Source organism: Pomacea canaliculata, linkage group LG9 (genome assembly GCF_003073045.1).
Source record: "Pomacea canaliculata isolate SZHN2017 linkage group LG9, ASM307304v1, whole genome shotgun sequence".
NCBI lineage: Eukaryota > Metazoa > Mollusca > Gastropoda > Architaenioglossa > Ampullariidae > Pomacea > Pomacea canaliculata.
In genome coordinates, this window is record NC_037598.1 from 20,923,874 (window position 1) to 20,942,284 (window position 18,411).

At 37.5% G+C, this 18,411-nt stretch overlaps 2 protein-coding genes and 1 non-coding gene across 6 annotated transcripts; 2 read left to right on the forward strand and 1 right to left on the reverse strand.

Annotated features, from left to right (window-relative positions):
• Window positions 1-390: 390 nt before the first annotated feature.
• Window positions 391-11,984, reverse strand: LOC112572855 (OTU domain-containing protein 5-A-like). The gene is made up of 10 exons (XM_025252775.1): window positions 11,309-11,984; window positions 10,169-10,262; window positions 8,368-8,432; window positions 7,924-8,080; window positions 7,284-7,432; window positions 6,447-6,509; window positions 6,094-6,225; window positions 5,447-5,606; window positions 4,594-4,737; window positions 391-4,258 (listed from the first exon to the last, which is right to left on the reverse strand). Exons 1-10 carry the CDS (start codon window positions 11,807-11,809, stop codon window positions 4,050-4,052), a joined length of 1,674 nt encoding a protein of 557 aa, XP_025108560.1. The 5' UTR covers window positions 11,810-11,984; the 3' UTR covers window positions 391-4,049.
• A 218-nt stretch (window positions 11,985-12,202) lies between these two features.
• On the forward strand, window positions 12,203-12,273 carry Trnag-gcc. The gene has a single exon. It is a non-coding gene; the product is annotated as a tRNA-Gly (tRNA).
• A 1,468-nt stretch (window positions 12,274-13,741) lies between these two features.
• LOC112572201 (cytochrome P450 4V2-like) lies at window positions 13,742-18,352 on the forward strand. 4 transcript variants are annotated; one of them, XM_025251769.1, is made up of 7 exons: window positions 13,742-13,935; window positions 14,528-14,613; window positions 15,694-15,836; window positions 16,511-16,605; window positions 16,808-16,999; window positions 17,196-17,390; window positions 17,972-18,352. In XM_025251769.1, the coding sequence occupies exons 4-7, from the start codon at window positions 16,573-16,575 to the stop codon at window positions 18,113-18,115; spliced, it is 564 nt and encodes a 187-aa protein (XP_025107554.1). In that variant the 5' UTR covers window positions 13,742-13,935; window positions 14,528-14,613; window positions 15,694-15,836; window positions 16,511-16,572; the 3' UTR covers window positions 18,116-18,352. The 4 variants fall into 4 exon arrangements, with proteins under 4 accessions (XP_025107554.1, XP_025107556.1, XP_025107555.1 ...); XM_025251771.1 differs by lacking the exon at window positions 16,511-16,605; XM_025251770.1 differs by lacking the exons at window positions 13,742-13,935; window positions 14,528-14,613 and having other exon boundaries at window positions 14,666-15,836.
• Window positions 18,353-18,411: the final 59 nt, after the last annotated feature.

An 18,411-nucleotide genomic window follows, 5' to 3' on the forward strand; every position in this document is an offset into this window, starting at 1 on the left:
GGCTGAGGTACATTTTTAAAAAGGCGACCAGGTTTCTACAGAATTGTATCCTTCAATAGTATTTCTGACGAAAGGAAAAGTGAGCAAATCCCCCCCATTCCCCCAAAAAACAAACAAAAAGAGTGTTATTTCTAGAATTCCACTTCAAAATATACCTTTGAATAGCTGTGATTTTTTTTTAAACAGAAAACAACAGCCAAAAAGATTAAAACGGTGACTTATTTCGCTAATTTTTTTTTTTAAATGACCAAAATATGGCAAAGTAGGCATTCTGCCTAACAGGAAAATCTATGAATGATCCATGAAAACTTAGTTGAGAAAAGGTTACAATTTCAGCCATACATGTGCAATGCTCACCATATCTTGTGAAAACACCACAGTATACAGTGATCTGCAAATGTCTTATTTTACTAATTATTTTTTAAACCACAGAAAGCAATGACATTCTTTCACTAAGTGCATCGAGCAGGTGAAATCCATTTGCAAAGTGTACAACGTGAAATTTGCACAGTGCAAGTGGATGAGGTAAAGTATTAAAGCCTTGTTTCTCATGGCCTTTAAAATGTTTAAAAGAAAAAAAACCAGTAACATAATTTAATTAATGACAATAACGCATACCATGAAAATATGTGTTCACAACAGTTTCAAAGCATAGTAAATGAAAAGCAGACGTGATTCATGTTCCTCCAAACACGACTCTTGGTATGAAAGAGTTCAAATGTAATCGCTTGTATTCATTATATTATGAATCTTTTAATTTTCAAAGACACAAAGGGGAAAAAGTATGAACATGAAATGCATGGACTGGAAAGGTTCATCAGCTGGTCATCTGAAAAAATTTGCTGTTCCATCGCAAGGCATAATCTAGGGGCTGGTTTTCACACGTTATTGGCAAAAATCATGTTCAACTTATAACAAAACTGAATTCACTTTCAAAACAGTTCTTAAAAAGAAAGAGGTGATCCTGATTTTCTAATTTAATTCTTCACAAAACAGCAAGACATCAAGTATCAAAGGCTCTTCTGCGACTAAATCCTTATGCATGCCACAGATATAAGCAATATTAGGATGGTGCAGAAAGCTGATGCACCAAAATGCCCTTGCTTAAAATTCTCATTTACACACATCCACCCACCAATAGGAAAGCTTAAAAAAAAATTGCTGTCCATGATTTACTGCAAATACAAGCAGATCCAAATGTCCTGCAAGTACAAAAAGTTTGAAAAGAACACATTTTACTTGTCTCTGCACAGATAGGTGTACTAGTTTCCTTTTCTCCACTAAATGTTTACATCCATGCTCTACATAACCATCACCAGAATGTTTTTCCTTCCAAATACAACAGCTTTTTCATACCTCTGAAACTATAATGTGTTTATCATTCTAGCATGCAAATGATATACTGACACTTTTGCTCTAAATAATATTTGATTAGCGCCATCTCAAACTCTATTTGTGCAGATCTGAACTGAAAGCATACAAAGTCCAAGCAATTTATAGACTTGAATATTATACTGATCATAATGTCAACTTGAAATTTAAGTCTGAATCCATAATTTCAATTTTTGCTGCTTAATCACCCTTCTACCTTCCCACTATTCCTAAACAGTTTGACTAAAAAAAAATTCTGCTGAAGTGGGGGTAAGGTGGAAGTGTGTCTGAAATATTTTGTTAGGCACCTGAAAGGAGTGTAACTACCAACATAATGCAGTCTTGGTTGCATCGTAGTTTTGTCTATAAAGCACCTCTCTGTTGATATTGCAAAGTGTCTAACCTCAGCGTTTTGACAAATCATCTGGTATTTACATACCTATCAAAACCAAACAGAGATTTCACAACCTGCACTTAATGATTTGTAGACATTTTTTCTTTTCAAAAGGTGCATGCATTCTAAATTAGCACAACAAGAACAGTAGTACCCACACTTTGTTTTCAACTCTTTAATGTAAGTCTACCTCCCTACCCCCAACCCCTAGTCTCCCACACATCAAAAACTAAGGATTTCCTGTGTAGTATTGCTTGAAACACACTCTACCCTTAACAAACCATTTTCTTTGACTAGTAACCTCAAGTGGTGTGCTGTTTTACTGAGCTTGCTCAGATGCTAATCGTCAAATAGTAACTACTAGAAATTTGTAAGAATCTGTCATCTTGGACAAACAGCATCATTGGAAATGAAAATCTAAATTAAAGACACAAAAAAAAAAAAAAAAAAAACGTGCATAGATTAAATCAGAAAGCATGATCACACTTAAATCACATTTGGGGGTTTACTCCCCTACCCCCACTCATTACACACACATTTTCTGCTCAACAATGGTATCTATGAAATGATTAAAAAAAAATGTGCTGGCAACAATTGCATGCAGTGACAGTCTGACAAATGTAACAACTAGAATTTAAAAAAGATCAACATTTGATTTCCCTGCAAAATAATAAAAAAAAGAGCCCTGTGCAAAATTTGTCAGACACAAAATTAAACAGCAGAATAACTCTTCTGTCTCAGATCTCACTCTAGTTTCAGTTTATTGCAACTCTAACCATCTGAAACTGCCCGAAGAATTGACAATGCCATTATGAATGTGTAAGGTTGGAATTTTACGTGATGCAAAAATAAGGTGCTGATATAAATCTGCACACAACCTTCTTCATTGGTGACATGCAATGATTAAGTCACCAGCACTCTTTAAACTAACAGCTGATGAATATGGTTCAGTTCTGTACATGGTTCTTCATCATTCCTGGACACTGTACAAGCAGCAAAGGATGACATCCATTTTAAAGAGCCTATTGTACCAGGATAATGAGGGACCAGCAACAATGAGTTGATTATCCTGCTGTTCTCTTTAAGAACAGGTGTTGATGTGGAAGTTCAAAGCTTGAAGCAGTTGCACAAACATGCCACATTGAGCACTAATTTTGACACTTTTTATAAAATATGGTATAATTATTGCCATACGAGATAACTATTTTAGATGCATCCATTAAACTACATCTTGTTCCTCTATAGTAAGTCATAAAGCTTCACAAATGTATTTATCTGCTAATGTTAAATTACAGGGCTAATTTCTTCTGATATTCATGTTCATAATAAAAAAGAGCAGAATTGTATCTTAAGCAAACAGAAATATTTCAGGCTCTTGTGAATTGGTACTTGAGACAGAAGGCATGGCAGACAGACAGAGAAGACTGCATACAAGCAAAACATAAAATATGTAAATACAGGCATGATATACAATCTGAAAGACCTCGCAGAAAGTGCCAGGTAGGGATGCCCAACAAGACACTGTCCCCTAAATGTCTTCACCACTACTTCATTCTTGCACTTTAAAAAAATAAATAAAACATTCATGCACACAACTCTTCAGTGCTGACAGTGACAAACATTTTTCAGGCCATGGAGAAGGTCTGGATCATGTTGGATATTTCATCATACTTTAGGGATTAGCAAAGAAAGTTGGGGAGGTATGTGTGAATAAATTGCATGAGCTCTTTGCCACTGGCGCTTAGGTGACCGTGTGTATTCTTCAAGTGCCATCCAGAAAAACAATAGGTAACTGTGAGGGACAGAATAACAAACAATTCATTCATACCTCTCTTATGATGCTTGGCTAAAAAAAAAAAAAAAAATGGCAGGCCATGCAACAAACTGCCTAAATAGTCTACAAAACGCTTTTGCATTGTAGCCAGCTTCAAAAGCAAGTGCATTAGCTTCTGCTATTCTGAGAAGGTGTTAAGAAGAAATTATTTCTTCTTCTGTTTTCCCCTTTCAATATCCCACCCCCCTCCCTCCAAAAAAAAAAAAAAAGGTGCTGTTGGATAAGATGCAGGATGGAAAGAACATCGGGGGAGTTGAAAGTGGGGGAGGGAGAGGAAATGGAATAAGAGTAAAAGATGGGAAGGACCAGGAAAAACATACCCTCTCTCCCACCAATAAAAAAAAAAAAAAAAATCAAAATGACACAGGAAGAAGCAGGGTCCATTTGCTTAAAAAAATAATTAAAAAGCACACTAACTAAACAAAGAGTTAGTCTAGTTTAAGTAGGCCACTAGCTTTCCGACGACAGGTGTGAAGTCTCTACACTGGTACTGCAGCATGCTTGATCTAACCCTGGGTCGGCAGTACAGGCTAGTGGGGAAAGAGCAGCAATCGATGTCGACGAAGACTCAGTACTAGATGCTTGCCGCTTTAGGCTGTCCAAGTATTCTTGATGTGACACAGCCATCACTTGTGCCAGTATATCATCCTCCTCCCAATCTGTTTTTGAAACAAATAGCCTTAAATTCAACCATAAATTTTAAACTTATTTCTTCTAAATTCCATCATCATCAAATCAGCAGAATGTTCTTAAATACAAATATGAATTTTTAAAAAAAATTCTGTCGAAAAAAAAACAAAACCTCTGGGAAAAAATGTCAGAGTTTCTGTAATTGGAAAAAACTAGCACAGCATCCTGAACCTACTGAAAAAGAGCCAGCAGTGATTTGTTGGTGTCTTCGAAGCATCAACTATTAGGGCTTTTTTTTTTTGTTTTTTTTTTTAAATATCATTTAAAGCATGACAGCAAAGCAGGTTAACTGCCTTGAACTCACCAAACATGGCTGGTGGAAGATGGTCCATAAGAGAAGATGTTTCTCTAAAACCCCCTACAGCACCTTCTTCAACATGGTTTTCTGGGGCTGAAGGAGGTATGTCTGAAGTCTGCTTGGGACTGCACCATGGAGATTTGGATGACCCTGCAAAACACACTGAGCTCTTATGCAAAAATCCTGATATATATATAATGTGATGTCCTACCCAATCATAATATTTTGAAAGTGTCCTGATGCAATAAAATGACAATCTAAAAGAAATGTAAGAAAAAGCATCTACAACTAGAAAGGGGAAAAAAATACTACATCTAGGTTTTGATTCATGCTAAAGAGTTAAAATCCATGGTGCAGTAACATTTCATTCATCAATTCACAAATATTTATTTGATTGATATATATAAACTATCATGTTCTCTCAATTTATTTTTTTTTTAAATCTGCAATGATGTACAGATCCAGGCAGATAAATCCAAAATTAGCAACTTATCCGGGCACAGTATTCTATGTATGTTTCTTCACCCACATTCCAATACATTTTCTTAACATTCATTTATCTGCTCAACATATGTGAAGCCTATTTTATTCACCTTCATTCTGGATTATATAGTTTAACAGAGGTCACATTCACCATAGCTGGCAGAAAGATTATGTCTCATGTCCGCTTTAAGTAATACCAAGAGCTACTGCATTAAACTTTATAATTAAATAATAGCAGATGAGGCTAAAAAAATAGTAATAGCCATATTATATCAAAGAAAAGATGTCATTCAAATGGTTCCCCAACCCCAACACTAAATACAAAAAGCAACGTCGAGGAGAAAACATTAAAAGTGTTTAGTACTTGTTTCATTACCTGGTATAGCCAAATCAACAACTGTGGCATGCTGAGGAGAGTTCTGGCCACTGCGAGTCCTTGGAGACCTGCTGCTTCTTGCCTCTGGCGAGCCATTGCTGTTCTCCACCAGCCGAGCATATTCACTAGCTGAACTGCAAGTGGCGCTTGCTGAGCGAGCCTTTCAGAAATAGGGGGGAAAAAAAGGACATAAGGACCAACCATTCTGACCATGGAATTAGGGTAGGTATAAATTATAAGGTGAAGAATAATGTCATATGTAACAGGCCTGCGTGTGGCATTCCAGAAGCAGTAATGTGGCCTGCCAGAGTCAATCTATTCCTTACAACATAACGACCCTGATGGTCTTCCACAGTACAGTGGGTAGTAAGTGAAACACTTAATCTAAAAGTTTAGTTGGTCTAAGGTCACCTTCTATTTTTTTTTTAAAGTTGTCTACCAACCTTGACCAAAAACCATTCTTTAGCCACTTAACCAAGACCAAGTAACAGACAATTTTTTTCAAGGATTTTTTTCAAGGATTTTTTTCAAGGATTTTTTTCAAGTTTATAACAAAAATAAAAAATAAAAAAACCCTTTAAAATTTTTGAATCTCCAAATGTAGCATTTTTGACCAGACAGCTACATCTATTCTATTGAACACTTACTGGTCCCTGCTGCCGGCTAGCTGCCTCCTGCTCACGCACCCACTGAAAGTAGGACTCTCGAGCCACCTGCTCCTCAATGCTTTCCTGTGTCAGTTCCCAATCAGTCTCTCTCAGTTTATCTTCCAGCATTGTCTGCAAATGAACACTCTTCAATCATGCAAAGCTGCTTCCTAGAATCATTGCCCATAAACTTCATACAAAAACACTCATATCTTCAACTACAAACTAAAACTGCCATGCACTGGAAAGAAGAATTGATTGCAAGAACCAAAAGCATGGAATCTGTGTCTATCTTTTGATTATTAAGCAATTATAAAATTAGTCCTTTCAAGAATTTCATAAAATAGCATTACCTTTTCTATATGATAATCCTCTGAATGTTTCAGTGCATCCCTCATTAAATTCTTGTCTGCAAGCTGCAAAAAGAAAATCTGTCATTTCACCTTTTCATGCAAACTGAATGGAGTGGGGAAAAACCCACCATTCCTACAGTCATGCCTAAGTTTTCCAGACCTTAATTTTTTTGCCAGCTGCCAATTTTTAAGAAACAAACTCTTTTGTCTTCCATCTCTTTTCATCACTCATTATCATAGATGGTGACATCGTTAAAAATCACCAGTGACATTATAAAAACCATCAAATGCTTTAACAACCATTCTCTTCCCATCCAACGCACCTTTATGAGATCACAAACAAAATGTTATAAATATTCTCAAGCTGTCATAGTTAATTGTTAACCTGCGTTAAAAAAAATCCACAAAAGCTTACATATACCCTCAATTTATTTTGAGGAAATCCTCTTTTGTCCTGAACAATGCTCCCTAATTCATTACTGACAAAATATTGCTAACACACTGACCTTGGAATATTAACTACAGTCATATAATCTTTGGTAAATGCACATTAAGGCAATAAACTCAAAATGGTGGAGTAAGTAGCCTGGGCTCAGTGTGTAAACAGGTACTTTCCACACTCAAAAACAAAAACACATTTGCTAATTTTTTTCAGGAACACATTTAAAATTATATTTGCATCACTGTACATGACAATCATGGCTCATATATCCTTTTGGCAGAAAGCAAGTGAAGAGAAAGAGCTGTTAAACTGCTATAATAAACAAATCTGGTTATTTAGCATCAAGTCTCCTGCATAAGCCCATAAATTTAGTTTGTCTTCAAATGCTCTCTTACCCCAGGCTGGTACCCTGGAAGCCCAAGGCCCACACCAATGGTTGCTTTGTAGGGATCAACTACAGAGTTGTAGTGCACTCCACTGTGATAACTGATGCGGATGGGCTCATAGTCAGTCTTATAGTGACTGTGAAATGTGTTGATTGGCTCTGCAAAGAACACACACAAACCACATGTGAACATGCATACTCATATGCAAATCCACAAATGCATGACCACACACACACACAAGTGGTAAAAGGAAAGAATATTTATTATAGTTCTAATAGTCTTACACATAATTTACTGAACTATAAACCAACCCCTCTTCTCCACTCCATTTAACCAGTTTAATTTTAATTTTTTAATTTAAATTAAAACATCTTTTCAATTTTTAGTTAAATTTTTATAAACTAATGTTAACATTCCCTCTTTAAAGCTCTACCAGCGGTTTTGAGAAAGGAAATGGAAAAACTTGCATGTTTCAAACCATTTTCTTAAATTCTTATCACCGCTTAATCTGTAAAATTTGTACACCTTAATGATGGGTTGTCCACTGGAAGAACTGGAAATATCATAGTAAGAGAAACAACCAAAGCTGGTTACAGGCTTGTATTGGTCCATCAATATATAACATAAAGAAAATAATAATGTTGCTGACCAATGCTGTACTGATAGACTTCCACGGGTCGATTGAACAGTTCTGCAATGGCCTGTATCTCCAGATGGTTGCCATGACAGCTATCCATACGCTTGCGGTTCAGGTATGTCTTGAAGTCCTCGGTCACATACTGTGAAAAAAACTCTGCATTTTTGGCCTGTAACATAAAAAATGGTATTATAAGTATACTCTTCATGGGGTGCAATAGTACAGCACTGTTAAGACTAGGTGCCTCCAATTTCGCAACAACAAATAAACAAAATTAATAGTGAACCAGTGCATGGTCTATGATTTCAGTATCTTGATAAAATTTATCATATATATATTTTAAAGTAATATTATCTAGTCAAACATTTCTTATGTCTGAATTAATCTTAGCATATAATTTAAACGTTTAACTTGTGTTATCTAAAAGTATATATCTTTCATCAAAATGTTACTTACCATGTAGTCTATACACATATTCCTCACATCCGAATTCATTTCTTGATCTCCAAAGACCTGATCCGCTGGAAAATTTAAAAAAAAGGGGGGGAAGAGGTGAATCTTAGAAACAAGCACCTTATAAAATGCTCTAACAAATTTAGGGCCAAATATGCCTTTATTGAAATCATTATTAAACCAAAACGTAATTACATTTCATTTTATTATTTTATATATATATTAAATGTATTTTATGTTACTCTCAGCCCTTGTTCTTGTTATTTGGTTTCTCTTTGTGTTTTCTGTAATTGATTTTATTCTTTGTTAGTACTGTTGTTTATTCTTTTATAATTCATATATTATTTGTTTTCCTGTCCCTCATATACTGCCCATGTTTCGTTCTTGTTTTTAGGCACCAAAAGCTTTATAAATTTTGCATTATTATTATTCTGTTCCTGATATCACTTATATCATAAAAGCTCCTGCTTTATGCATCTGCACCCAACAATTTAAAACAAACAAGGAATTTCTAATAATAGTTCAAAACTATTTCTTAAGACAAATATCTCCACTACTAACTACATTCATCTATTTCAACATCAGTAGTTCATCTGGAAGAAGTGCATTATCCCACTTTACAGCAAGAAAACAGCCAAATAATAAATATACAGGCAGTCTTCGGGTTACGTCAGCCCCGAGTTACGATGTTTCGTGGTTACAACACATCTCCCATTTACTGCATAAATCTTTGTTTCGGCTTTGCGTCGTAAACATCATAACGCGTTGGTGTGGCGGCGGAAAAATTAAACGTATTTTATATGTGTTTTTTGATAATTACTGTCTTAGGATAGGTGTTAGGATAGGATAAGTGCTTATAGTATGTTATTTATGTACAGTATGTATGTATGTTCCGACTTACAGTGAAAATCGGTTTACCCAATGTAGGAATGGAACAACGTCGCAAGTCGAGGACTGCCTGTACAGACCTTAAATGAACACAGCATACCTACAGAAGTAGACTAAAATATGCAAATATACCGAGATAAGAACACTGTATCAAAGTACAGGAACAAAATCTTATGTCCAGGCAAAGACGAGAAAGGTCACTCATGTGAACACTTGTTTAAACTGCTAGGGGCAGCCCAACTCACAGCACAGATCACAGTTGTCAATTTCTAGCAATGAGGAAGTATTGCTGAACAGCAGTCTAAAAAAATTGTGGAGCAAAAGACAGAATGGCACAAAATACACTTATCATCCTGAGTTTAGTCTAGGTCATTCACAGAAGGGGGGGAATTGTTGTTTTACGCCGTGTCAGCAATTGAGGCTATATTACGGCAAGCAGCCAGCCCTGTAAACAGATGCCACGTGCAGAGAAAGAACAGCGTGCCCGAGACGAGAAATGAACTCTGGGCAGCCAACCTTCACTGTATTGGTGACAGGCGCTAACTGTTGCGCCACCGGACCGCTCGGGGTCATTCACAGAAACATATCTGAAATCAGCATGATCAGCAGAAAATATACTGAGGTCTGTAGATGAGAAAGAGTGGCAAAAGAAGCCTAAACAAAAACCTCAAGTGATCTACCTGTGAAAAAAAAGGTTTTTCACCATAATGATGAGGAAACCAAATAAGAGCTCCTAATTGTTTCAAGCAGGGTTCTCCATCGTCCACATTAGCATTTTTTTAGCATGAGAATGATAAATATGCCACCATGTTTAAAACAATGACTTTACCCCAGTGGTTCTGCGTAGATGCTGCTTTAAATTATTGTGCCCTTAGTTACCTACACAAGCATCAAAGTGTACAGATGCAATGCTTACCAACTGCACGAAATAGGCAGGCGCCATCTTCTCCCATCTTTTTAATGACAAATCCCCTCTTTTCCTTCAGTGCTTGTTCAAAACGACGCTCCAGCTGTGACAAAAAACCCACACAATAAACTCACTATGCACAACCATATTGGCTTTAGTCTTTTCCTTCTAATGAAAAGTATTATTTTATAATAATGTGCAGCTTTAATTTTTTTTCATCTTCTAAAGAATGAGGTATAATGATGACTCTCAAACTGTAATCACACACCTAAAATAGTTACTCAAAGAAAAAAGCTAGAACTACGGTTTAAAAAGACTTAAGTTATCTAACTCCATCATATTTCAACATTTCATCGTGAATAGCTAAGTGACAGATGCTTGCAATCTATATTTATAAAGAAACTGACACATGGTACAGAAGTGCTCAAATGTAAAGTAGAAAGTAAAACATGTACAGCCAATCAGTACTGATATGTGCTTTTCCAGAACTGATGAAATGAAAGCATCTATGTATGCTCCCTCTTCAAAACAGCTCTATGGTGTGAAGCAAAACAAGGAAAAAACAATGAATGATAATGCATCCTGCTGTCAGAGAAAAAATATGATTTAGGAATGTCCAAAATCAGCAAAGACGCTCTTCGGATGGTGCAAGAAAAGAAAAGAGATGGTGAAAAAGCAGTTCCTGCTTGTGGAAATAAATTTTACAAAAAAATTGCAAACATTTGTCAGTTCTCAATGCATCAGTTTAGCTACCAGATGCAACATGTACATTTCTTATGCACTAAAACAGTTCAAAAGCCAATACATATTCCACTTAGATTATCAGACCATCTGTCCCCTATGTAAACCTTTTATAAAGTATCCACAGCTGAAATATGAGATGAAATGTATGACTTGGAGAATATTAATACTCTCTTTTTCCAGTGTTCAGAAGACCAAAACTGTCCCACTGCTGTGCAAACATTTGCTTAAGCTTACCATCAAGGTCAAAACTAACTTTTAGTCCGTTCAGTAGTTGATACTTAAACCCAGTTACAGACGGCCAGTACAAACACCTCAGCATTAATGAGAAGAATCCCGTTTATAAACTTTCATCATCCTTTAGCAACAGCAAAGAAAGCAGTTCTTGCTATGGTTTCTTGTGATTACCTCTTCTTTGTTTTCAGCCATTGCTACCTTGGCTGGCGCAATGTGTTCATCTTCACTATTGTAAGCATCATCGCAGTCATACGAACTGCTCGTGCCTGGGGACCCTTGTCCGTTGGTAGAATGACCTCGGTGCTTTCGTACAGTTCTGTGTGGAGAGGATCGATGTCTTCTTTTGTGGTTACTAGCTGAATCATGACCCTCAAAGTCGAACTCAAACGCCGAGTTGTTTGTATGCGTGCGAGGAGGAAGCTTTTCTTCTCTTGATGTCGAAGTTCCCCATCTTGTAGGCGAAGTTCTGCCACGGGTTGCCTTCTCATGTCGTGTTTCTGTCGCACTTGTATGGTGGTAGTGTCCGTGAGTATGAGGGTGACTTAATGAGTGTCCGTGTGCATGGTTGTGTCCGTGTGGGTGGGGATGTCCCACAGTGCTAGAATGTGAATGTTCTGTGGTCTCAGATTCGCTCTTGTCTTTCGCTGCTTTTTTCTTCGGTAGGATCGTCATATCGACGAAAAACAGCACTAGAATAAGTTCCCCTGAATATGCTTAAACGTAACTTTGCACTGTAATATTCCGCAAATGCGAATCAGCACCATTAAAAACTAACAGCAGTCCATCGCTCTATGTGAACAGCCGAGACATGGCGTCTGAACCCGTGACGTAAACATAGGAGTTAATTCAACGCCCTCTACCTCCACAGGGGAGCTCAATCTAATGGTATAATCACTTTGCTTTTTTTTCTTGGAAGTATATACTCGTAGGACTTAATTAAAATGGACTGAGTAATAAATGTTTCTGTGCATATTTTCTTTATTCATGTAATAACATAAAAACAGAATTTGGAGATATGGGCAGATAGTAAATCTTATCCTTAGATAATTTGCCTTTTCGTCTAACGCATCGGTGGTCTAGTGGTAGAATACTCGCCTGCCACGCGGGTGACCCGGGTTCGATTCCCGGTCGATGCACAAGTTTTCTTTTTCTCAAGTATTTTTCTTCAGATTCATTCAAAATTCTTTTCTTCCTCTACTACTTTTATGTTTGTATAAAATATAAGCATGTCTGAAAATACATTATTTCATACCTACCTTTCATGTTTGCTGCAAATCTGGTTAAAGACAGCAAAGAGCTTGAGAAATGTGTATGACTGCAGTGTAGTGGGTAATGATGGCTGTGTTGTGTGTGTGCACAAAATGCACATGTGTGCGAGAAGTCATCAGTGTGTGTGATCAGTGTGTCTGTCAGTCTATGAAGTAGATGTGTGCACGAGAGTACGTGTGTACCCAGCAGTGCGCATGTGTGTAGCGAATTCAGAACTCAGTCTGGCCCCGAGCGCCCGCTCTCTCCTTCACAAAGTCAGTGACAGGTGCACCAGGTACTGCAACACCTGTCTGTTTCTTTTGCTGCGGCTGTCAGGATGACGCCATCTTCGTCCCCAGGTAAGAAGTCAGACCGGCATCAGACTCTGGAATCAGCGCCCCTACACCTGGAGGATGGATGGAAGGTTGACACGCGTGATTGTCCTGCTGTTTGTAGAAATCGTGAGCCACTTGTAATTTGGGCACCACGTGAGTTTCGTGATTAAGGAATCCATTTCTTTCTCTAGTTCGTTCATACGTGAGTTGGAGTGCGTGTCCCTTGTATATAGATTGTTTATGTCCCAAGAATTTTGGTCAAGTGTGTTTTAATTCACTCAAATCATTTTTAAGCTGAGCTATTTTTTGTTCAGTTCGGTGTTGATTATCATCTAACTTTTTTGACAATTTTTCAAAGTTCTCACCTTGCTTCTTTAGTTGTTCCTCCATTTTTTTCTCCAATGTTTCTAAGAATACAAAATATTAGCACTCGAAGAGCAAGACCATTCAAAGCTCGTAGTATTCTGCACAATAACATGTACCGAATATGTCTGCGACCTGTTGGGCTTTCGAAAGCCTCGGGGAATCCTTGGAGAAACTAAAGGTGAGAGTGTGAGGCAGCACCCAAGCACAAATCACTGTCTCAATGAGACAGTAATTAACAGTATAACATTCATATATATATATATACAGATATTGCTGAATGCCTGATAAGAGACCCTTTAAATAAGCCACAAACATATATATTGTTTTTGTTCAATGCACACAAATACAAAATATGCTTTCAGAAAAGAACCCACAGTTGTATTGGCAAATTATAGAGATGCCATTGTTTAGTGTATGCTGCAGCTAAACAGTATATAAACAATTACGTATACATAACTTAGACAAACACTTCTTCATTTCTTGTCTCGAATAAAAATGTCATGGATCTAGTCAGAGTGGTATGAAAGCGTGCGAATGATGGACGTTCTCTAAATGGAACGTGATAAATGACGTAAAGTGATGTCAAAAAAAAAAAGTGACGTAAAAACAGGAGGTAACGTTAGGAAGCAGGGAGAAGAAGAGGAGAGACGTTGGGAAGTAGCTAGAAGAGAGGGACGTTAGGAAGGATATAGAAGAAGAAGGACGCTAGAGAACAGAGAGAAGAAGAGGAGGTTAGAGAGCGGATAGGGAGAGGTGAACCCATTTGCCAAGACAATCTGCTTCGCTAGTCAGAGATCTAATGTGGTAGCATGAACGAAGAAACTACTGCCAAGACAGTAAGTTTGAAAAGTGAGTGAAATTTTTTTTTGCGGTTGCGATAGAAGAGACGTTGATTGCCAAGACAGTGAGTTTATAGTGTGTGAGGTGTTCTCTGTACTTCGTAGATGTGGAAATCGAAGGAAAAACTATTGTGTTAGAGACCGTTTTGTTTTTATAGTTAGGATTTTTTTTTTTTTTTGGTAATTTTGATCAGTAAACACAGACTCGTACAGGCGAATCATTCTTTAATTGGAGCGAAAGAACGCGCAATTGTTCGACCCGCTGGTGTGTTGGAGAGAGTGAAAGACGAGAGGCACTGGCGGCGTCGTGACAAAAAATTACCAATATTTTAACAGGGACTTAATTTCCAAGGCTTTAACATGTAGTAAAAATTTTCCTCCAAATAGTGAGAATTATATCGTCCTGTTGCAGATGATGATCTTGTCCATCTGATGTAACTTACTGAATAACCTGTCTGTTGTAGGTGAAGTTGTCTTCCTGGAATAATGCGACAAAGAAATATTTCTGTTAAAATACTAATTCTACTCCCAGATAAAAGAGGTTACCGTCTGTTTCATGTGATTTTTCAGCAGGTCATCACAAAGTGATTCCTGTGTTACAGGTGCTGGTTAACAGCTCAAAGCACATGGACAAGTCATCCGAGTATGCTTTCCTTCACCCATGGCTTGGTACAGGCTTACTGACAAGGTACAGTTCGAGCTTGGTAAACATTTACATATATGGGATAGATTGTAAAATACTCTTGGTAGTACTTTCTTTTTATTCCACGTTAGTCCGATCGAATGCTAGTGGGTCGTACGTAGGTATGTCCTCGTCGTGAAATAGATGAACTCATATCACTATAAGAGCGAAAGAGATTTGTGTTGTCAGTGGTTGTGACACAGCAGAGAACACACATGAGGATCCGCGGAATTGAACGACGCACCGAAGAAAAGACATTTTTGTTTTAGAGAAAAGGAGGTCTTTGGTGTGTTGTAGATGGTTAAAAAAAAAAACACACACACACACAACGCGAGGTGTAGATTAGATAACACTCCCGACAAACGAAGGCCCGAATTTTAGCAGAAAAATTCACCTAGGGAACTTCCGTCCTCTTCCCTGGAACGCCAAAGAGTAACACCGTTAACGGACTGATATAGGTGCTAGGGACCCCAGTGTTCGCCCTCGTCAGAAAGCCTGGCTCAGTTCGGCTACAATATTAAACCTTGACATCAGCCTTATTCTTGACAGCACCCTTTTAAATTAATTGTAAAAGTCTTTAAAAATCTTTCTTAACTGATAATCTTCTTCAAAGTTTGAGTACCATTTGATACCATTTTGAGATTTCAAGTCAGTGTAAAAACGAAGTTCATTGGTTAATTTCTTTTACGTCAATTATTATTCTTCCACTTTCTCTTCCCTTCTTGCTCATTATCTCTCCCCTCCTCCCTCACCTCTCTTATTCTCTCTTTTATTAATTTTAGATAGTCTTTTTTGATGCACCATTCCTCTTTCCTTTATTTGTTCAATTTTGTATTTCTTTTTTTTTTTTGGCCTGCCTTTTTGTTTTTTGGTGTTTTTATAGTCAGGGACAGGCTTGTTTAATTCATAACCATCATCATCAAGCTTAAAGGCGTTGAATCATATCTATCAACATTGCTCACATCCATACCATTTACTGGTGAAATATTTTGGATTGAAACTTTTGTTGGGCACAGTGACTGGCTAAATGTTCTGAACTACTGGATATTTTCTTTTGCTTATCATTACATCATTTATTCGTTGCAGCACTAGCGACAAGTGGCGATCACGCCGCAAAATGCTCAACAGTCAGACACTGGTGCTATTGAAGAAGCTGCAGAAGAAAAAAGATCAGGGGCATTTCAACATCTTCCCAGACATTGCCATGTGCGCCCTGGACATTATCTGTGGTCAGTGCTTAATTAATACATCCAGCATTTCAGCCTTACAGCCTAATGGTATGTTAGGAACAGGGGGTTGTTGCCCCTGTCTTTTGTTTGTCAGAGATTATTGCCCTTACCAGTCAGTATATGGGTGTTTTTTTCTGCGTCGTGGTTTTGCGTCAGAACCCGACGTCATTTATGACGTAGTTTTAGATTGTGCGGAGAGTGAAAATTTTTTCAAAGAAGCAGACGACGGGAGACGAGAGATAAGAAAGAGAGGCGGAAAAGTGGTCTACAACTGTGGATTTTAAGAAAGGACATGTCGTAAAGGGAAAAGGACTTATCGTTGTTTAATGTGTAGTCAGAAAAGGAGAGTGTCAACGATCATTAACATTGGGAAGCAGTATAGTGTATGTGAAGTTCAAGGAGGATTTTACCAGACAGTTTATTCTTGGGCGATCTCTTCGGACAGTGTGGAAGTATGAATAAGTGTGAATAACAGAAGCCAAAGTGTAAGTAGCAATTTGAGAACTTTTCGAAAGAAAAACGGACGACCAACTTAATTGAATGACGCCACAAAAGACATTTATACCGATGTTACACCGTATATGCATTTAATAATGTATGTGTTTAATGTTAAATGTTGAATTATATAACTCTTATTTGCCCACGACAAATCTCTGTGATATCTGTGTGAAAAGAACACGCGTGGGGACGTGCATACATATGGCCGTCAGTGAGTTCGAGTGATGTGTGACGGTGTATGAAAGTGAGAAGTGAACGCGTCCTTGACATGGTAATACAACAGTAATGAAGGATACAGGGTGAATGAGAAGATAATAAACTTAAACAATCTAATGTTTGCATTCTGCATAAGAATTTATTTTAGTTGTGGAGAAGCATAAACATATATAAGAATAAATAGGGATCTTTTCCTGAAATAATGTTTGACAGCTTGCTACCAGATATTTCAATGTGCAATTTCTTTCCGCTCACAGACTGCCATGGGTCAACATGTCAGTGCACAGACAAAAGAGTCCGACTATGTGCGTGCTGTTATCCGCATCTGTTCATTGTTAGAGAAGAGGATGCGAACCCCTTGGCACTGGAACAAAGTGTTGTACAACATATTCGGCCAAGGACAAGAGCATGACGAGTGTCGAGAGATACTTCATGACTTCACACAAAAGGTGAATGGCTTCCTGACTTAACACGAAATGCTTGTTCTAACTGTCCTTGCATGAACAAGCTTTGAGCATTTGTAATGCAGTCAACATTATTCAAAATAAACCTTCTCAATTACCTCAGAAACTGATGCTGCAGTCTCACAAATTATTGACAATTCTTAAAAAACACAAATAGTGACCTGTTGCTGTGCTGTTTCAGGTGATTAAGGACAGACATAGCACCTTTGACACCAAGAAAGCAGAGGAGGTTTTGGGATGCCTTAAGTTCGATGACACCACTGAAAGCAGAACTAAGCGTTTAGCTTTTTTGGACATGCTTCTGTATATGAGCATGAGTGATCAGACACTGTCCACTGACGACATTAAGGAGGAAGTCGAGACATTCATGTTTGAGGTGATGATTCAGTGTGTACTTTTCTTTTAATTGTGCTCCTCTTTCTTTCATATTCAAGGTGCACTCCACTTGCCACAATCATTGTTTCATACATTCATAGCTGTATTAAAGAAATAATATCAAGAACTTTTTTTCAGCCTTATTGAGAAAGGTTTTTACTCATGTTCTTGGAATAATTGATAAAGCATATATATTTCTTGCATGTATTCTTTTAACAATAGTTGAAGAAGATATGTATGTCTTAACAAAATTCTGACACCATACAATAAATTTCAAGGTATTTAACTGTCGAGAAAATTTATTCCACTCTCCTTCCTTAGAACACTTGATGGTTTTTAAAATAATTGCAATGCCGAAGTAGGTGAGAAGTAAACGCTCAGACCCTACAGAGGTGAAAGGCATTTCAGTGTGTCGGGATTGTTATTAATTTTGTGTCATAATCCTATATTTTATGACTATTGTGTTCAAGTTAGTCATTTTCTTTTTATCTCCTTTACTTATAATTTATTTATAATCTTTGCATCATTTGTCTAGTTTTGAGTTGCTTTTCTCAAAGCATTATGCTTTCTGTAATATTTCAGGGTCATGACACTACTGCAGCTGCTATGAACTGGGCGTTATACACCGTCATCGGCACTCGTCCCGCTTTCGCTCCCGAAACGTCTGACCACCTTACCCGAGGTCATCTTTCTGACTTATTGCTAGCTGTGTTAAACAAGTTGTGACAAAACAATTGACGTTCAGAAAACACTTCTAAGTTCTAATTAAGCAAATTATTGAACCCATGTCTTCACGTTAAGCCCGACAATAGTAACAAGCAGTTTATTAAGTTATCGTCACCATATTATTTCGCTGTAAGAAAAAGCCGGTACTATCACAGACGGTGGGAAAGGTTACGAACAATTAAAACACTAAATTGGTGCGTTATTTCGCGAAATTAATCCAACGGCATATAAATCAGTGCTTCCGGCATCATATCAATAGGGATGTTGATACACGTACTCCATTACCCGGCCCCGCG